The sequence below is a fragment of the Vipera berus genome (genome assembly GCF_964194415.1).
Source record: "Vipera berus genome assembly, chromosome: 4".
Lineage (NCBI taxonomy): Eukaryota > Metazoa > Chordata > Lepidosauria > Squamata > Viperidae > Vipera > Vipera berus.
The window spans coordinates 46250542-46272507 of record NC_138206.1 but is presented as its reverse complement, the minus strand read 5'-3'; the positions used below and the strand labels follow the sequence as shown (position 1 = coordinate 46272507).

General features: G+C 38.7%; 1 protein-coding gene across 1 annotated transcript in view; it reads left to right on the top strand.

The window, feature by feature from the left end:
- The window catches only part of ROBO2 (roundabout guidance receptor 2), a gene marked incomplete at both ends in the record, with an annotated part of 410756 nt that overhangs the window by 213391 nt on the left and 175399 nt on the right, over positions 1-21966 (top strand). The window contains 3 exons of the mRNA XM_081326352.1: positions 4031-4188; positions 7153-7273; positions 11219-11357. Of these exons, the coding sequence (XP_081182478.1) occupies positions 4031-4188; positions 7153-7273; positions 11219-11357 (418 nt within the window). The remainder of the gene's footprint in view (positions 1-4030; positions 4189-7152; positions 7274-11218; positions 11358-21966) is intronic.

The window sequence follows — 21966 nt, the reverse complement described above, 5'->3', positions numbered from 1 at the left end:
GATATGAGAGACATTGCGAGCTGAGTGATATACGTTTAATAAATTAGTATTAAGGTTGTTTTCACAATCAGTCAGACTGGAGGTAGCATTTTGTCCACTTATCAAGCCCTTCTCAAGTACCTGGGATAGGCAGATGTTGTTTGAGGTGTTTGAGACAGATGTTATTAAAGATGTAAGCTGTTTCAAGTACAGTTGCCTTTTTCAATTGACTGGTGGTGATTTTATAAAAGGTAGCTTTACTTAGAACAGTTTACTTGCTGTGATGAATTGTCCTTGTAGGAAACTTGTTCCTCACAATTGTTTTGTTTTCATTTTATGCATCTAGAGTCATAGACTACAAAGGGAAGTGTTCATATTAGAAACTAAGCTAACCTTTAATTTCCTTCTCACGCACACATGCACATATACACTCATATTTAGCCTCTCAAGATTTACTTACATATTCTGAAAATGTTAAAATGATAAGCAGCATCCTGTACCTTTATCTGAGAGCCAAATGCAGGCTCAACTCAATCTTTTTAATACATAATTCACGTACATATACATTTTATCTTTGCATATACTACAAGGAAATAGGAAATGTGCAGTTCAAAATGTTAAAGCAGAGTACATTTTATTAAGAGCTAAAGCAATAAATTAAATCCACTTATGAACTGAGGATTTTCCCCCTCCCAATTGTTCCAGACTGTTTATTTTGTAAGATGCAGGGCTTTATTGGTTTCTCTTATTAATAAAAGGTGAATTTTCATAAAATGGTAACATTTCCACACAGCTGATCTATAAAAGATAAAATGCCTCATTTTTATAAGTTTTTTTTATTAAAGTAATAAGAAAATTAACTTGGATACTGTGTGTGTGAAAGGACAGTAGTGACAGTTGTGTTTTTTCCCCTATGATTAAAGCTTGCATCCACTTCTAGTGTCATAAACGTATATAGCAAATAATATGTAGCACTGAATAAAATTTGGAACCACTTTTAATAAGCTACATATACTTTGTTTTTTTTCTTTTCACAGAATCTTAATCTTAAAAAGGCCATTTATATTATCATGTTCTATACAGTGCAGCATTCCAAATCACAAATTACTGTCTGGTATCCTCTTGAAATACACTGTGAAGGAAAACCAACATCTCTTTGGGCAGTTTATTTCTTTTCTTAACTGTTCGTTGTGTTGGGGATTTTTTGTTTATGTCTTAAAATAAATCTATTATTCTCTATGTTGACACTCTGTATGTATGTTTTCAAACTCAGCCCATTCTAGAGATAAGTATTCTCAGGCTTATGTTTCTCTTCATGGGACTTTATTTATAGTTCTGTGATTTCATTGTTGTCTTTATCTTTTTATTTTTTCTGCATCGCATAACAGCACATTTATTATTTTAGATTTCTAATCAGATTCCTTCTCTTTTTTCTGTTTCTTCTGCTTCTTGTGAATAAACAGTAAATTACTATGTTCCTTTGGAATTCATCTTATTTTTGCCTATTATTTAAGAGATATCTTCTTGTACTAACTCTTATTGTAGAATTGTAAATTCCATCATGTTTATTTGCGATAACATTAAAGTCTGGAGAACAAACTTTATGAACTAATTGCAGTAATGATTGTATAGTGAATTATTCAGTAAACCAATTTCAGCTCCACCTAACAGTGTGTTTATTTTATTTATTAAATGTATTTGCCACCCATTTTGTTTAGAAGCAGCTCTAAACCGCATACAGCATTAAAGCATAAAAGATAAATATTTTAAAAATAATAAAAAATAAAAATTACAATGAAAAATAAAATCATAGTAAAAAGATGGGGAGAGGGCGAGCAGAATGCAAGGGAGAGGTGGGATTGTCTCTTAATTAATTCATCAACCTTCTCCAGTGTGATGATCTCTCATTGGGGCCCCAAGCAATCTGGCAGAGCCAGCTCTTTGGGCCCTTACAGAAAGTCAGAGCATGGGAGCCGATGTTACTGCAGGGGGTAAGATGTTCCAAAGGGCAGCTGCCATAGCAGAGAAGGCCTTTCTCCTACACTTTGCCAACCAGAATTCCTTGACCCACAGGACCCACAGTCTTCTTCTGAGGTCCATACTTTCGATTCTTAACAAATTTCCAACTATTTTTCTTCCTTTTCTATTCTCTTTCATAAACTAATGTGAAGAATGGGAGCCACTAATAAAACCCCAGAATTTACTTATCTTCTTTCGAGATTTTGAAGTTTCATGGAGATATGTTTTAGCCAATCTTTGCGGTTTTCCCCACAGGAATTAAGAGACAGGTGTATTTGTCAGTAGATTTTATAAGTCTTGAGTTATATCCTGATCTTTGCAGTCTAAACATCCTCTGCCCTTTGGGTATTCATTTTCTTGTCCCTTCTGCAGTTTCTTTCTTTTTTTTTCTTCCCCTGAAGGCTCATAATCTAGGAACCTTGGTGGAGCAGTGGGCTAATGCCTCCTTAAGTAACACCAGCTGCCTGCAATTAGTGCAGGTTCGCATCCCACCAGGCTCAAGGTTGACTCAGCCTTCCATCATTCCGAGGTAGGTAAAATGAGGACCCAGATTGTTGGGGGCAATAAGCTGACTTTGTAATAATGCCGCTTGGGGGGGGTGAAAGCCCTAATAAGCAGGCATATACATAGAATGAAGGCTATTGCTAAGCACATTGGTTTGTGCTTAAATTGTAAGCCGCCCTGAGTCTTCGGAGAAGGGCGGGATATAAATGGGATTAAAATTAAAATAAAATAAAAATAATTTATTTTTCTGCAAGCTCCTGAAAGATCTATCAGTGCAGAATAATTGATATATTCTTGAATTTATAAATTGCAACAATTTGTAATTGTTCTTGGTAGACAATTAGTGTTTGTTTAGCAAATTTATAATAGAGTTGGAAGGGACCTTGGAGGTCTTATAGTCCAACTACCTCCTCAAGCTGGAAACCCTATTCTATTTCAGAAAAATGATTGTCCAATCTCTTCTTAAAAACTTCAATAACTGGAGCACTCACAACTTCTAGAGGCAAATAATTCCACTGATTAATTGTTCTAACAGTCAAGAAATTTCTCTTTAGTTCTAGGTTGGTTCTCTCTTTGATTAGTTTTCTCCCATTGCTTCTTGTCCTGTCTTCAGATGCTTTGGAGAATAGGTTGACTCCCTACTAATTTTTGCAATTACTAGTTATGCAAGAGATGAACTTTTTATCCCAGATATTTAGTTCCTTGGAATACACAGTTTTTTAATCTCTTTCCTTTCTTCCCTGACTCTTTCTTCATCTGAACTCACCAGCAGATTTATGTTTGTTTCACAATGTAATAATAATAATAATAATAATAATAATAATAATAATAATAATAATAATAATAATAATAATAATAATAGTAATAATAATAGTAGTAGTAGTAGTAGTAGTAGTAGTAGTAGTAGTAATATAGTTGGAAGAGACCTTAGAGGTCATCATTTCAGACAAATGGCTGTCCAGTCTCTCTTAACAGCTTCCAGCATTGGAGCATTCACAACTTCTGGATGCAGGTTGTTCCACTGATTAATTGTTCTGTCAGGAAATTTCCCCTTTGTTCTAGATTGCTTCTCTCTTTGATGGTTGTTTTTCTCTTTGATTTAAAAATGTTCAGAATAAAAACTGTGAAGGTTTGTCATCCCCAAAGGTTGCACTAAACAGAGGTATGGTTGCAGATTGAAAACTCGGATATGTGTATATTGGGTACACTTAGTGATGTGTTTCTATGAAAAAATAAATGTATAGGCTGTAGTCATTAGAAAGGATATCTGTGAAATTATAATAGCTGATTATGCATGCTTTTTAAAGGACCATCAGTCTTTTTAAAGGACCATCAATCATTATTTTGATATCTGTATTCATTTGTAGGATGTTATATGTAATAAATCTGGATTTTCCCTCTTTCTCCTCCTCCCTCCTCCTCCTCCTCCTCCTCCTCCTCCTCCTCCTCCTCCTCCTCCTCCTCTTCTTCTTCTTCTTCTTCTTCTTCTTCTTCTTCTTCTTCTTCTTCTTCTTCTTCTTCTTCTCAGTATTACGGGATGATTTCCGCCAAAATCCTACAGATGTTGTTGTGGCAGCAGGTGAACCAGCTATCTTAGAGTGCCAACCTCCTCGAGGACATCCTGAACCCACTATCTACTGGAAAAAAGACAAAATCCGAATAGATGATAGAGAAGAGAGAATAAGTGTAAGTAAATCATACAATGCTAAATCTATGTGAATTATGAAAGAACAAACCATGGTTTTTCAACACAATTATTGAAATAAATGGCTTTCTCATGCAATATACAAATTTATCTTACAGCAACTAGAAGTTCTAATATTTGCTTCATAAAATAAAAATAGCAAATAATTTTGTATGCAAATTTACAGAAATAATTACTGTAGTTACCACTGTATAAACAAAATAGTAGGCTCAGTGAAGCAACATACCTTCATTCAGTAAGTTATTTGGCTGATAAAAATTATGTGTTTCCTTCATTGAAACGAACAAACCAGCTTTGATGGAACAAAGTATTGCATGAGAGAACTCTGCTTTTAGCCTTCTCCCCAAGTTCATCCCAAATGTTTCCATACTAGATAGCTTTGGATTCCTACAGCATGCACCAGGGTAGCTCCAGCCTGGGTAAATAAAGCAGATACTGCAGGATTGAACACAGTACATGTTGGAACTGGTCATCTTGGAAAGCCATCCATGTATGCCAAAGTTGGTTTTTGGTATACTGCAAGATTCCTCTGTGTCACTGGTCAAGCTTTCTGGTAGTGCTATTAATGCACTACTTAGCTCTTGAATGATTGACAGATTGGAAAGAAATGACTGGTACAAAATGTGGAGAAAACTCCAGGTTGTGTGGCCGAGATTCAGATGTTGCCCATTCTCTGCTGTTACCTATAAGAGTTGCGAAGACCTGGTTCTTAACACAATCCTTCGGTAAAAGAAAGACTCCTTGCTTCATTGTGCTTGCCATCTTTTATATTTTATTGGTTTAATTGTATTTTTTTATTGTTGTAAGCAGTGCTTTTTTTCTGAAAAAAAGGTGCCAGAACTCTCATCTTGGCGGGTGCAGGAGGCAGGGAGGCAGCGTTGCTGCGGTCATGGGTGCAAGGGGTGTTGGCAGCGGGCTGCGCCCTGGGGCCAGAGCCAGCACAGCTGGTGCTGTGGGAGCAGCGGGGCTCTGCGGGGCGGGCAGTGGAGGCGGTGCAGACCAGGTGCTGCAGGGCGGCCACTTAGGTGCACAGGGCAAGGGGACAGTGACGCAGGTCCAGCACCAGGTAGGCCACTAGCCTGGCTGACACGGGTGAGCACAAGGAAGGAATGCACATGGACTCTGCAGAACCCACCTCCCACTCCTTGTCCTCTCTTACTTACCTAGTTGAGATGGTGTAGTTGGGCAGCAGGGAGGGGTGCAAAGTTCCTGCCAACTCGCCTTCACTGCAGACAACTTGTCGGTGCAACGTTTGCCAGCTGGGTCTTTTGGCGCGCTCAGCAGCAATTCCTATTGGCTTTTGAAAGCCAATAGGCTTTTGAAAGCCAATAGAGGGATTAGCACAGCTTGTGCAAAAGCTTTTTTTTGTGTGCAAAAAAAGGTGCCGGAACCCCGTTCTGAGCGTTCTATGAGAAAAAAAGCCCTGGTTGTAAGCCACCCCGAGTGGTTGAGATTTAAGAAGCATATACTGTAAGTTTAAGAAATCATTAATATTTTGGTTGACTGCAATGTCAGCCAGATGTTTAGACTGAAATTGGCATTTTTATCCAGCTATTAAGTCCTTCCCAAGGATCTGGGTGTCAAGGGATAGAAACATGTTGTTTTTTGATGATGTTAAAGATTATTATTAATAAAATTATTATTATTATTATCATTCATCATATACTCAGCCAGATGGTCAGACTGGATTTGGCATTTTTATCAACCTATCAAGTCCTCTTCATGGACCTAAGATAGGCAGATGTTGATGTTTTATAGTATTAGAGGTATTGCAGAGTGCTATTATTATTTTCATTATTGTTTACAACTATGTGATATCAAAACTGTCAGTACTTTAGCTGGTGTTGGCCATATTCATTGAGTTCTGCCCAAGAACCCAGGATGACATAATGTATCAGCATAGCAAATGTGCAGATCCAAGCAGTGTGGTCTTATGTGAAAATTTTGTCAATGTACAGATTTTCTAAGTGCTAAGAATTTTTTGGTATGGCACCCATAATCACTCGGACCACCACAGCCAGTTTATGCCATAAACCTTCACTTTTCACATCTTGATGCTTTGTGGTTTTTATTTCTTTGTCTTTTATTCTATTATCCCCCTGATAATGCCATATCAATTATCCACATTTTTTTTCTTTTCAACAACAGTTATATCTGGTTTGTTAAGAGCCAAGACTATCAATGTGTACTTGTCGCACAATATTTTAACCTGATCATTTTCAGCTATTTTTTCAACCATATGTTCCCATTAATTATTAGCACTATGGTTCATCGCACAGTCAGCCAGATGTTCAGACTGGATTTGGCATTTTTGTTCACCTGTTGAGTTCTTCCCAAGAACCTGGGATAAGGCAGATATGGATATTTGATGGTGTTATAGATATTGTCATAGGATATAATCTATTCCAAATAAAGCTGCCTTTTGCAGTTGACTGATGGTGAATTTGAATGATGTTGAAGTGGTGCTCCAATTGTTTTGGGACTGCACCTAAGGCATCTATTATTATTGGTACTACCTTTGCTTTCTTTTGCCACAGTCATTCTATTTTTATTTGCAGGTCTTTGTATTTTGTCATCTTCTCCAGTTCTTTCTCTTCTATTCTGCTGTCTCCAGGTACTGCCATGTCCACTATCCAGACTTTTTTGCCTTTCTTATTGACAATTGTTAAGCCTGGCTAGTTATGTGGCAGGTTCCTGTCTTGTTTGAATTCTAAAGTCTCAGAGCACTTTTTTATTATGTGTTCATCATACGTCAGCCAAATTTTTAGACTAAATGTGGTACTCTTAACCACTTATCATGATTATTGTTCCTTCAAATGCACAGTTCTATATATTTAAATTAAATTAAAATTAAGCACTGCTGCTGTCTTTCTATTCATTTCTAGGTATGTCAGGGAAAAGTTCATAGTGCATAACAAGTTACCTTTTTATTTTTTTTATAATAGATACGAAGTGGAAAGCTCATGATTTCAAATACAAGAAAAAGTGATGCTGGAATGTACACGTGCGTCGGCACAAATATGGTGGGAGAACGGGATAGTGATCCTGCAGAACTTACTGTTTTTGGTAAAGGAATTCTAAAATTCATTCATGTTTCTGCCAGCTGACCCAGTCAATGTTATTTAGAAGTTTTATTAAATAACAAGTGTCCTGAAATTCTCTTTTTAATAGCTACGTTTTGTGCCTTTGCCCTAAGACAGCTAGATTTATAACTAGATTTATAGATCTATAGCTGGTTTTATTAATATAAATATGCCATATATTAAATGTTATATTTTGCTCTTATATTTTTCTTTTGTACTTAGGTTGTTCAAACATGTAATTATACTGGTCTTGAAACATAATAAAGATACTATTACTACTTCAATTACTTTGTGCAAACTATGACCCACAATGTCTAATGATAAAAGTCTAGGAATTCATTTTTAAAATATAAAAAGATATCTTCAGTTGTTTATATTGGTTCCTGTTAGAAAATTATCAAAAGTGTTTGATAAAGTATTGCCCCAGCTGACAGAAATTTTAGATTCTTTTGTTTATTAATATTAGTTCTACTCTACTGTATTCTATTATTTCCATGACTGATAGAAAAAAATTATTTGTAATACTACAGGGAACTGAATCTGGTATATGATACTAAGTTTATGTCAAAAAACTTTGACATGAAAATGTCTGCCTCAATTAACTAAGTTGTATGATCATTTTTCTTTAGGCATTTTATATTGCTTTCATTTTATATTGCTTTCAATTCCTTGTTTTAGAAAACCATTCCTATAAATAATGTTCTAAAAATAACATTGAAGCAAGAAATTAAGGTTAGCTGGATACAGAACAGATGCAGAACAAAGCTATTCAATGCAATTTACTGGAAATGCATAGAAAATTCTAATAAATTAGAAGAACGTTAAGCTCCTGAATATTAAATATATAAGTTGTTTTCTTACATATTGGCTTTTAGAGATTTGCAGGTTGTATTCCTTTATTTTGGTTTTAAAATGTTTTCTACCAGTATCTAAAATTAATTCTAGCATATCACTTGAAACTGGTATCTAGGTCACCATACAAGGAATTAAGCTTGAGGCATAGCCTCTGGTAAAAATGGGTAACAGAAAGTAAAAGGTTATCAGGAGCTCAGCGAATGTACTGTATGCAGAAGGACCAAAATTATAACTGCATATGAAGAGGTTTTCATAAATAAGTTTGGCATATTCTAAATAATTAGAGATAAGTATTATAACTAGTTAAATTAAAATATATTGTTTTCATCCATGTAGGCATTAGGAAGGGCATCCAGCCAGTGAAAGCTCAGCTCCATCCAGTTGCCCCGACTCTGCCCAAAATTGAGGGTTTACAGGATTGTAAAAAGAGTTACTGATATAATCATTGCAAATTAATATTGAAAGGAAATTGCATGTGTTTTCCTGTGTGTTAACAAGGAGCATTTCCATTCTCAGTTCTACTGACATAATTATTACTATAGTTGGTGTTTAGATTTCATCAGCATAAACTCATTAAAATCAATGGAACTTAATTTTATTGCTCAAAGGAAGACTAAATCTAGACTCCAAACATATTGTGTAGGTATTCAAAATATTTTGTAGTGTTTCCTATAAAGATAAAAAGTTTTGAATTTTTCAGATTTTTATAGCTTAAAGAGAATGTGTGCATTAATTACATATGCTAATTTTTATTCAAAATTAGATACAAATGTTCGCTTTTATTCACAAATAATATTCTATTAATTTTTTTAATTAAGTTCTTAAACTTGTCATATTTTAAAAGGAATGATTGAGTGCATGAAACATCTTCTGCCACATTTATCTCCTCAGTATGCAGGATATTGCCATATTTTACTTAATTCTATACAATTAGATATTCTGATCTGTTGTTTTGTACAGTGTGTATTCTGTTTCTGTATGACAATATTCATCCACAGCATTTTGTTCAAAAGGTTCTGTCAGCTTTCAGAAGCAACATTTTCATGACCATAGGAGTTTCGGGTAGGGAAAGCCTGGTTAGGTTTAGAAAAGAAACTGACAAATAATGGATGTTCCACATATCAGAGATAAATCATATAATTATATATAATTCTGCATACTGGATAAAATGAAGTATAAATAATAGATGACTTTAAGCTTCATTTGATCTGAGATAAAAATCATCAGTCAGTCATTTGCTTAGATCCCATTCATTAAACACTGACAATTAAGTTTATTTGTAATTTTATTCTTTTCTTTTACTTGAGTTACATGGAAAGTATCACATATTCAAATGAATGAGAAAGAATTGAGTAATTAAATAAACAAACTAAATAATGATACTTCCTCTTGCAAAGAAATATTACTGGGTAAGCAATTTTTGACAAATGATATATTCAATATTGTACATATGAATTCTCTCATAATTGTTAGGTGCCATTAATAACCTAAACTTTGGTATACAGTCCTTAACTTATAAGCAGTTGCTTAGTGACTGTATGTAGTTCTGGTAGATAGCCCCAAAGCTCTTTATGACTCAGTCCCAAAGTTATGGCCATTGCAGTGCCCCCACTGTCGCTCACCCTTATGACCAACTGCTGGAATGTTGCAGTGCCCCCATACATTTATCAACCATATTGGGGAGAGAAGAGATGGGGCTCTCATAAGACAAGTGATTATGTAGGCATTTCACTTAATGGCTATCATGACTTCCAATCCTAATGGGTAGGCTCCATTACAGTTGTAGTCAAGGATTACCTGTATATGTTAATAAAGTATCTGAGCAAAATTGCTATAACAAGCCAGAATCCATGACTGACAAAATGATCTCTTCTGATTTCTTTTATATGCATTTCTTCTGTAAGGCTTGTATTATTTAACACAGAAACAATTTGGGAGATAGTAAGATATATTTATTCAGCTGTAATCTGAAAAAAATACTTTATTTAATATAGAATATAATAGGTATTTATTTTAATTTGCATGCTGAATATTCTTGATAAATTATTATTGTAATGATGCCCCTCAAATTTATGGATTCATGTATCGATTGATTTATTAATAGGAAAAAAATTTCAGCCTCTTTTGAAATTAACACTGCTGCACAATGAAAAAAGTATACTATACTTTGGATATACCAGAGAATTGCCTCTTATCCAATGAGGAACTAACATTGTAAACATGTTGTAGATCTGATTTAAATGCAGTTGATTACTGTCTATGCATGCATAGTATGTGTTTTGAACACTCAACAAGTTCCTTCAGTTTTCTTGGCAAGTTTTTCATAAATGGTTTACCCCTGCCTTCTGAGACTGAGTGGCCCAAAGTCATTCAGCTGGGTTCTTATCTAAGGCTGGACTAGAACTCACAGTTTTCTTGCCCAGTGCCCTTAACCACTACAGCAAATTGGCTGTTAATTTTATATAAAGAATGTTGCCCTGTTCACCGCCCTGAGTCCTTCGGGAGAAGGGCAGTATACAAATAAAATTAATAAATTAAATAAATAAATAAATGGCATTATTCTAAGCAGTTTATTCATTAATTGAATAATGGAAAAATCATGCTGTATGACTAGTATATAAGCACAAAAGAATCAGTAACTTGCATATTCTTGCCTAACAATAGGCAAAATGTAGAAATGATGTCCAATTACAATAATGAGTATTTGTGTGAAATATATGTATTTATGTATTTATTTATTTTTTGGTACCTTGCCACAATCTGTTTGACTTAGTGGCTTACATGGTATGAAAAAGAAAAAAAAAGGAAAGCATTCATGATGCAATATAAAACACTCACTTCTTTGTATATAAAACACAAATCTGGGAAACTCTAAAAATAACAATTCGTTAAAACTGAATACTCGTTAAAAATAAATAAATACAAGTTGAACATTAGATTTCATGACTGTTAATGAGAATAGGGAAATGTTTTAATAAATCACTAGGCAATCAATTTATTCTGGGCTGGCCTATTTTCAATATTTGAAATGAAACATAGCCATCTTATTTAATGTGGAACTCTTGTTTTCAAGAACGACCCACATTTCTCAGAAGACCAATCAACCAAGTGATTTTGGAAGAAGATGTTGTTGAGTTTAAATGCCAGGTACAAGGCGATCCTCAGCCAGCAGTTCGCTGGAAGAAAGATGACATCGATTTGCCAAGGGGAAGGTAAGAAAAATGCTAATTATTCATAGTGGTTTTACAACTGCCACATTTATTCATATGAAATATTATTAATCAGGAAAAAAAGTATATTGGTTAAAAGAATTCTATTATTTATTTACTTCTATTATTAAGAACACATGTTCTTAAGAAGATACAGTTTGGTAATTAGGGATACTTAGCTCCAGTATCCCTACTATACTATTATGCCAGAATCAGAACATCTACATACATAGAAGTTCTTTATGTTTTTACCCCTAAGCAGTAATTCTTAAGATCTCATTGCAGGCCCCAGAACACCCAGAGATTTCATCATTAAAATGTGATGGTAATTTTCACTCATGCTTATGAGTTTAGGAGTGTGAATGAAAACACCTCTGCTTCAAAATTTTCATATCTGGATATTTGTTTCCAAATCTTCTAATGCTAATTTTAAAAATCAGTGGTTTATTTTAAATTTCTGGTTGATTGGGAATTTAAAGTTTTGGGGTGGGGTTGGATATGGATGTATCAATTCCCTTCTTGCTGCCATAAGTGCAATGTTATGAAATTCCAGTTTTCTATGAACTTCCTGCAAGTTCAGGATCTGCTCTTTTGGATCAACCAAGTGTTGATCCATTGATTGCAATAGGAATGGCTTGTTACCTGAACCCATTGTCGTAGGCTGACAGTGACCTAACCCAAGTCAGCCAGCTGTAATGGGACTAGAATTCACAGTCTCCTGGAAATAAAGCCTTTTATCACTTATTTATCTGTCTGTCTGTATGTCTATCTGTCCATCCGTATACAGTACATACTACATACATACATACATTTTATGGTCCTGGTTTATCCTAGAGACTATGAAGAGAAATAATGTCTCCAAGTATTTGAGGGTAGGCAAAAAAACAAGCAAGTTTAAAATACAAGAAAGTAGATTTTTGATTGAGCCTCAGGAAAGATTTCATAATAATTACTCTTCGACAAAGGAACTGACTCATTTATTTAATGCTTTTCTCTAATTCATGGGTGTCAAACTCGTGACGTCACTTGATGTGTTGCAATGTATTGTGACTTTTTTCCCATTGCCGGCAATGGGGTGGGCATGGTTTTGGCATGACGCTGGCAGTTTGACACCCCTGCTCTAGTTCCTTTATCAGTTCAACTACTTAAAGAGATACTGCACGGCTCTCTAATAGGCAAGATTCAATAGTAGATTCCTGTATTGGGAAGGGTTCCAACCATTGCATTATGAAATGAAATGCAATTCTAAAAGCCTTTTGAAAATGTAAAGTGAACAATATGAATATTGATGAGTTTTCAGTGATTTATTATTATGACTAGTTTTCTTCTTTAATGCATGTTTGACACATTTATACTAAGGGGCAATGAATTCTATAAATGATGGAAAGTATTTGTAATTACTTCCAGTTAAATACAACTTGACTTATGTGTTGACTGTGCCACTTTATTTAAGATTAGATACGTAGCCAATCTTACAGACTGAAATATTTGGTGTGGAGATGGCATTTCCTTGGCTTAACATTTAATAACATTTGATTACAGTTTGTGCAGCACCTCATGTTTTCTAATTTCTAGCAAAGCCTAAGAGACCAGCTGCATAACTGTAATTATGTAGCAAGTAATATAGGGTTTTTCCCCTTAGAAATAAAGTACTTTTAGTTACAGATTCGAATACATGAAATTCTCTAATAACAATTTACATGGAACATGATAGCAAGGCTAGTTTTGGGAGACTGAACTGACAGACAGAATGAATGTGTTTGTCAGTTTCCTTAATACATTTATTTATTTATTTATTTATTTATTTAATTAATTATTTAATTAATTAATTAATTAATTAATTAATTAAATTTATATACCGCCCTATTCCCGTAGGACTCAGGGCGGTTTACAGGGAAAATTAAAAGCATAACATACAAAAATTAAAATCAGTTAAAACAATTAATTAATTCAAGTCCCCGAATTTAAAACTAAAACCCAATAAAAATTAAAACCCCTCAGCCTGGGCCAGACAGTTCGAAGAGCCAAGTTTTCAGGTCCCGGCAAAATGAGCGAAGGTCGGGGGCAGTCCTAAGTATCTGTTTTATGGGGGTTGGGATATTTCTGCTCTGAGCAGCTGGCTTAGTAAATACCTCCTTAATGAAATTACAATTGGTGTTTGTATGTTGGATGTGTAGATATTTCATGTTAACTGACAAGGGAACTGAAGGTAGCGACCACTATAAAGTACCAGCAGGAAAGAGCCATTTCTTTAAATTTATTCTCTATAGTGTAATAAATAGAACAATATAAGAAAATATGGTAAACTAAAATAATATGCAACTTGCCCTGTTTTTACGATAGATTATTATGTAGCTATGCATTATTATATAAAAGAATTCTTTTGGCAACCTAAGAACTGGTTATGTTTTAATGGAAAATTAAGAAAACATCTCTGGTTTTGTTTTGCTTTGTTATCTAGCAAATGTATTCTTTCTGGGAATGAAAGAAGATAAAGTGAAATGGTACATTATCGCTGGTTAACTTGATAAACAAAATTCTTGTCATTAGTGCCATAAGAAATTCTGCATTACCCATCCAAACTATTTCCATTTCCTTTTGCTTTTCACCAGGCAATGTACCAAAAATAGCATATTGTTATTATTTCTACCTCCTCTACAACTGAAACAAAATGAAGACTCTAATTATCAAGTTATTTTTTTTCTTTTTGTTACAATTAATGATATAGATGGCACTGTTAGTTATTAAATCTACCTCTGTTTGTTCTAACATGTTGGAATTTTTAGTGATAATTTCCAAGAAAAGATACCCTGATAAATGTACGGTAAGTTGTGGGAATTTAGCACTTCATATATTTTCATGGTGATTATAGGAATTTGGCATTCGTTTTTGAAATGGGGTATTTCATTCAATGAATTTTGTCCTATTTTGTTCCTCCATGGCTTGAGGCTTGAATACAGTAAACAATACACACACAGCCTAAAAAAAAGTAAATGGACATTTAGCTTGAAAGTGTTATATTGCATTATTTATGCCAAGAAAAGGGATCTAGCCATTGCTGTCATCAGTGCTTTTTTTGTTAAAAAAAAAGGTGCTGGAACTCACACACGTCATAATCCCACCTTGCCTAGCCTACAAGGTTTACCTTTCTAGTTCAAAAAAAAATCCCTTCAATTTTTAGTGTATCTAAAAGACTAGGATTTTGTTCAAGGTAAGTTAATAATATTAATGTTACCATGCACCATGTGGCTTTAAATTACAAGAAGGCATTTTATTAATCTTTTCAGACATTTACCACTGGCATACCCATTTAGTTTAATGAGTGGAAATGTCAGCTTTCTATGTGGAATGAAATTGGCCCAATAAAACAAAATTTGGTTGCTTGTAAACAATTGAATTATTTTTAAGAAGTTGTCAAACATGGTGGAAAAATTTACATTTGATGTTTAATATGGATATTGGGAGGAAAGCCATGGCAAATCTAGACAGCACACTAAAAAGCAGAGATATCACCCTGTCAACAAAAGTGCGTATAGTCAAGGCTATGGTCTTCCCAGTTGCAATGTGTGGCAGTGAAAGTTGGACCATAAAAAAGGCTGAGCGCCAAAGAATTGAGGCCTTTGAACTGTGGTTCTGGAGAAGACTCCTGCGAGTCCCTTGGACTGCAAGGCGATCAAACTGGTCAGTCCTAGAGGAGATCAACCCTGACTGTTCTTTAGAAGGCCAGATCCTGAAGCTAAAACTCAAATACTTTGGCCACCTAATGAGAAGGAAGGACTCACTGGAGAAGAGCCTATTGCTGGGAAAGGTTGAGGGCAAGAGAAGAAGGGGACGACAGAGAATGAGGTAGCTGGATGGAGTCACTGAAGCAGTAGGCGTTAACCTAAATGGACTCCAGAAGATGGTAGAGGACAGGAAGGCCTGGAGGAACGTTGTCCATAGGGTCGTGATGGGTCAGACACGACTTCGCAGCTAACAACAACAACAACAATGGATATTGAAACAAATTAACTTGAAACAAATTAAAGTTGAAACTTTGCTGTGAACATACTTTTAATTTACCTTTTAAGTTAAACCCAATTTAATAAATAGATCTGATTAAACCTCATACTGTAGGTTTACCTTTACATCTGACCAATACATAATTAATATATATTAATAATAATACCCCCAAATCACAAGACATTGGCTTTATTCTTATTCTTCCCCTCTGCAGTTTGAATATAAAGTATAAAAGACTAAAAAGAGGTTTTTGTAGACATCCCAGCCTTTGAACTACCCAAAGAACTGAAACAGCAAAGTTTCACTGTCAGGCAAGCTTCACTGTCCATGCCAGCCACCTTTCTTTCCTCTCGCTTTGCCTCTTTTTAACCTCACACCCCACCTTCTGTAAGGGAAGGCAAAAGGCTCATTCACTCTCTCATGAAAGATGGCCTCCATGTTTACGTGTCTCGCACCATCACCATCGGCTTCCACACCTCATGGTCTGACCCAACCAATCAAACCATGCTTTGGCTGTGGTGTTCCGGCACCTCATGGCTCCTCTTAGAGGAGGCAAACAGTGCCATAGGGGGACCCTGCTCGCACCATACCGCTAGCTGGGCATTTTCAAAAGCAGACGAGGATAGGAAGGGCAACAATAGGAAAGGAATGCAACTCTGGAAAATCTATCAAAAATGGTGCCAGAATTCCGTTCTGTTGCATTCTATGACAAAAGAAGCTCTGGCTGTCATCATTTGATGAGCTGTAGACCAGTTATGGAGTTCTTCTTTATTTGCTTTGATACTAAACAGAAACATTCATATTGGCCTTTCTTGGTTTTTTTTAGTGACCTTCAATACAATCTTGGTGTTCTCTGCAACAAAGTAGGTGTTAGGAGTGGGAGGCATGGGTTTTGGTGATTCTACAACTTCCTCTATGATTAGTGACAATGGGTGTTGGGGAAGGGAGGATAGAAACTTAGCCCTAAACTCCTTGATGTTCAGGTTGTCATATGTCTGTATTTTTCCCTGTTCCTATTTAACATCTACAGATCACCACTATGTAGTTTGCCCAAAAGAAGAAAGTTGAATATCTTCCATACTGTGTGCTGATAATATCCTCCTTTACATCTCCGCCTATGTCGCCAAACAGTGCTATAAATATTCTTTTGCAGTGTCTGAAGGCTGTGGAAAGAGCAGGCTCAGATTTAGGCTCAACTTTGGCAAGATGGAGTAGCTATGAATTTGGTGGTCCTGCCTCCCCTCTGAAGCTGAGGCTTACCATATTTGGCTATGAATGGAGTAGTATTCTCCTAGATAGAAGACAACCTATACTTCATTTCCTGTTTATTTGAGAACTTAAATCACTTTTTATTTAGCCTCTTTTGAATGCTCAGCATGCACTAGAAAAATACGTTAGGTAGCCTCTTTAAGTATGTATAACTGAAATTTCTAAAAGACATGACCAGAGGAAAATGCTCTTCAATAAAATTTGATCTTAAAACCATGTGATCTGGTCAGGTTAATCAGATCTCCTAAAGTAGCTGTCAGTGAATCTACCTATTACAAATAAATTGGGGGGGAAATTGTGTGATATAAATGAATTAATGTTGGTTACATGAACAGATTTTCTGTTTAATAATGAGCAATATGAAATGAAAGCTGAAGAAAAAAATATTTTTCAGCTATTAAACATAGCTCTTTAAACATCTTGTCTTAATAAACTACATTGGTTTCAGGTTTTCAGCAGTATACATCAAAGAGATTTATTTCTTTTATGAAATGAATAGAGTAGGTCAGAAAATGTTGTTAAAAGCTCGACAATAGAAGGGACAAAACTAATATATTATTTCTGTGTTTGTGTGAGATGGAATGTCAGAAAATATATATTATCAGGTATAGTTTACAGTGAATTAACCTAACAGCTTCTGAGCACTGTAGTGGCTAAGGAAGAATCTTCAATTCGATATAGTATAGTATACTATCTTTGGTTAACAGAAAATTAACAGTAGAAAGCATGTTAGTTTTAATTGGAAATGGTTATTAAAAAGAAACATTGATATTGAAATTTTTCTTGCCTAATTTAACTATTAATCATTGCTCATTAAAAGAAAAACGAGCAGTCTCTTACTTTTTTAAAAGAAAATTCACCACTGTGTATAATAAACTGAGATCCTGGGAAGTTTAAAATTCCAGTGCTTAAAGGCTGAATTACAATATCAAAAAGTAATATAGGTTTCAGATGAATGTGCTTCTAAGAGGATTGGGGGAAAAATAGTTATGCTTTTACTGGAATTTGGTAGGTGTCATTTGCAATAAAGATAACAGAAAACTCCATAACAAATTATTTTACAAAAACATTCTTTGGTATTAATTTTAAAGCTCTGCTAATAAACATATTATTGATGAAAGCATGATTTCTAAAGTGTATAAATATAGTAGTACATGGATGTAAGTATTCTATTGCTTCGTTGTCCATTTGTAATAATATTAACAAATATTATCTTTAATATTTTATGCTTTTTAATGATTTTCTTCCCTGGCTCGCAATACAAGTTGTTTGCTAAAACAGTTATATGAAAATATTAATTGCATTTAGATATTAAAACCCATATGGTATGCAGTTTTCAAAATTGGGTTGTTAATATTCTTCCCAAATTATGACCCTAATGGGATTTTGGACCTACAAACCATTGTTTTTTTATATTTTAATATTTTCCAGTCATTTTTTAAAGAAGCATAGTTTGACAACATTCGGCCTACTCCTTTAAATTTAAATTACTTTTTAAATAGTTCCTGAAAAAAAATCTTATGCAATGTTTTATAATGTTTTGAAATCTAGTAGTAACTGAGGCATGATGGCTATTACATATAGGTATTTTATTTTATCTGATAGTACTGTTTATGTCAATTCAAATAAATTTAATGTACAACTATGTACAAATAAGTTTCCTTGAAATCAATACTTCTTCTCTTGGCTATATTATGTAATGGTTTTTCAGAACAGAGGTTTTTGACTAGAAATTCCATGGTTCATGACTTTGGGAAAAAATAAGTCAGACAAATGACTTTTAAAAAAAACAGAATTTCCTGAAAGCTTTTCAATTACACATGGTTGCTACCCAAATAAATAAAAAATGGTTACTCTCATAAGAGTGACTATCTCATACACAGACACACAAAATCAGGAATATATGATTAGGAAGAATAGAAGGAGCTATGCTAGGAAAATAAAATAAAATGCAATAAAATAAAATTAAAATGCAAGAAGAAAAATAGGGACCACTACGGTGGGAAGGTAACAGCATTCCGTGCGCCTTTGGCGTCTAGTCATGCCGGCCACATGACCACGGAGACGTCCTCGGACAAGCGCTGGCTCTTCGGCTTTGAAACGGAGATGAGCACCGGCCCCTAGGGTTGGAAACGACTAGCACACGTGTGCGGGGGAACCTTTACCTTTACCTATGCTAGGAAAAACAGTTCAGTTGTATAGTTCAGAGTACAATACTAACTCAAGTGTACCTGTAAATCTTCCAAGAACCAGCCTAGGATACCAAAGTTACATATGCTAATGCTTTATTTTATAGGTTTATAGTAACAGAATCTTGCAATTCTGATTTTTTTATGCCCCCTACTTTTTTCCATCTTCTGAGAACTAGAGATAATCTTGACTAAGATGCTTACTCCAGTTACAGTTCTTCCTGGGATTCAGATTTCCTTTCTTCCCTGCCAAAAATATACAGTAACATACCGTATATACTTGAGTATAAGCCGAATTTTTCAGCCCACTTTTTGGGCTGAAAAATTCCACTTCGGCTTATACTCCAGTCAACAAAAAAACTTACCGAGGACTTGTGCGCGGCCGAGGCTTTGGTGCTTCCGGGATCGCCCGCACCTCTCCCAAGCCACCACCGTCCGAGACCTGCCGAAGTTTGGGGAGGTTTGGGGAGGTGCGCGCGCACCTCCCCAAACTCCGCGCCTTGCCTGCCTGCTTCTTTCCGCAGCGGAAAGAAGCAGGCAGGCAGGGCGCGGAGGAACGGAGACTTGCCGACGTTTGGGGAGGTTTGGGCGCCTCCCCAAACCTCGGCAGGTCTCCGTTCCTCCGCGCAGACCTGCCGACGTTTGGGGAGGTTTGGGCGCCTCCCCAAACCTCCCCAAACCTCGGCAGGTCTCCGTTCCTCCTGCCGACCTTTGGGGAGGTTTGGGCGCCTCCCCAAACCTCCCCAAACCTCGGCAGGTCTCCGTTCCTCCTGCCGACCTTTGGGGAGGTTTGGGCGCCTCCCCAAACCTCGGCAGGTCTCCGTTCCTCCTGCCGACCTTTGGGGAGGTTTGGGCGCCTCCCCAAACCTCGGCAGGTCTCCGTTCCTCCGCGCAGACCTGCCGACGTTTGGGAAGGTTTGGGTGCCTCCCCAAACCTCCCCAGGTCTCCGTTCCTGTTTGGGGAGGTTTGGGCGCCTCCCCAAACCTCCCCAAACCTCGGCAGGTCTCCGTTCTTCCTGCCGACCTTTGGGGAGGTTTGGGCGCCTCCCCAAACCTCCCCAAACCTCGGCAGGTCTCCGTTCCTGTTTGGGGAGGTTTGGGCGCCTCCCCAAACCTCCCCAAACCTCGGCAGGTCTCCGTTCCTCCGCACAGACCTGCCGACGTTTGGGGAGGTTTGGGCGCCTCCCCAAACCTCCCCAAACCTCGGCAGGTCTCCGTTCCTGTTTGGGGAGGTTTGGGCGCCTCCCCAAACCTCGGCAGGTCTCCGTTCCTCCGCGCAGACCTGCCGACCTTTGGGGAGGTTTGGGCGCCTCCCCAAACGTCCCCAAACCTCGGCAGGTCTCCGTTCCTGTTTGGGGAGGTTTGGGCGCCTCCCCAAACCTCCCCAAACCTCGGCAGGTCTCCGTTCCTCCGCGCAGACCTGCCGACCTTTGGGGAGGTTTGGGCGCCTCCCCAAACGTCCCCAAACCTCGGCAGGTCTCCGTTCCTCCGCGCAGACCTGCCGACCTTTGGGGAGGTTTGGGCGCCTCCCCAAACGTCCCCAAACCTCGGCAGGTCTCCGTTCCTGTTTGGGGAGGTTTGGGCGCCTCCCCAAACGTCCCCAAACCTCGGCAGGTCTCCGTTCCTCCGCGCAGACCTGCCGACCTTTGGGGAGGTTTGGGCACCTCCCCAAACGTCCCCAAACCTCGGCAGGTCTCCGTTCCTGTTTGGGGAGGTTTGGGCGCCTCCCCAAACCTCCCCAAACCTCGGCAGGTCTCCGTTCCTCCGCGCAGACCTGCCGACCTTTGGGGAGGTTTGGGCGCCTCCCCAAACGTCCCCAAACCTCGGCAGGTCTCCGTTCCTGTTTGGGGAGGTTTGGGCGCCTCCCCAAACCTCCCCAAACCTCGGCAGGTCTCCGTTCCTCCGCGCAGACCTGCCGACGTTTGGGGAGGTTTGGGCGCCTCCCCAAACCTCCCCAAACCTCGGCAGGTCTCCGTTCCTGTTTGGGGAGGTTTGGGCGCCTCCCCAAACCTCCCCAAACCTCGGCAGGTCTCCGTTCCTCCGCGCAGACCTGCCGACCTTTGGGGAGGTTTGGGCGCCTCCCCAAACCTCCCCAAACCTCGGCAGGTCTCCGTTCTTCCTGCCGACCTTTGGGGAGGTTTGGGCGCCTCCCCAAACCTCCCCAAACGTCGGCAGGTCTGCGCGGAGGAACGGAGACCTGCCGAGGTTTGGGGAGGTTTGGGGAGGCGCCCAAACCTCCCCAAACAGGAACGGAGACCTGCCGAGGTTTGGGGAGGTTTGGGGAGGCGCCCAAACCTCCCCAAAGGTCGGCAGGTCTGCGCGGAGGAACGGAGACCTGCCGAGGTTTGGGGAGGCGCCCAAACCTCCCCAAAGGTCGGCAGGAGGAACGGAGACCTGCCGAGGTTTGGGGAGGTTTGGGGAGGCGCCCAAACCTCCCCAAACAGGAACGGAGACCTGGGGAGGTTTGGGGAGGCGCCCAAACCTCCCCAAAGGTCGGCAGGTCTGCGCGGAGGAACGGAGACCTGCAGAGGTTTGGGGAGGTTTGGGGAGGCGCCCAAACCTCCCCAAAGGTCGGCAGGAGGAACGGAGACCTGCCGAGGTTTGGGGAGGTTTGGGGAGGCGCCCAAACCTCCCCAAAGGTCGGCAGGAGGAACGGAGACCTGCCGAGGTTTGGGGAGGCGCCCAAACCTCCCCAAAGGTCGGCAGGAGGAACGGAGACCTGCCGAGGTTTGGGGAGGTTTGGGGAGGCGCCCAAACCTCCCCAAAGGTCGGCAGGAGGAACGGAGACCTGCCGAGGTTTGGGGAGGTTTGGGGAGGCGCCCAAACCTCCCCAAAGGTCGGCAGGTCTGCGCGGAGGAACGGAGACCTGCAGAGTTTTGGGGAGGTTTGGGGAGGCGCCCAAACCTCCCCAAAGGTCGGCAGGAGGAACGGAGACCTGCCGAGGTTTGGGGAGGTTTGGGGAGGCGCCCAAACCTCCCCAAAGGTCGGCAGGAGGAACGGAGACCTGCCGAGGTTTGGGGAGGCGCCCAAACCTCCCCAAAGGTCGGCAGGTCTGCGCGGAGGAACGGAGACCTGCCGAGGTTTGGGGAGGTTTGGGGAGGCGCCCAAACCTCCCCAAAGGTCGGCAGGAGGAACGGAGACCTGCCGAGGTT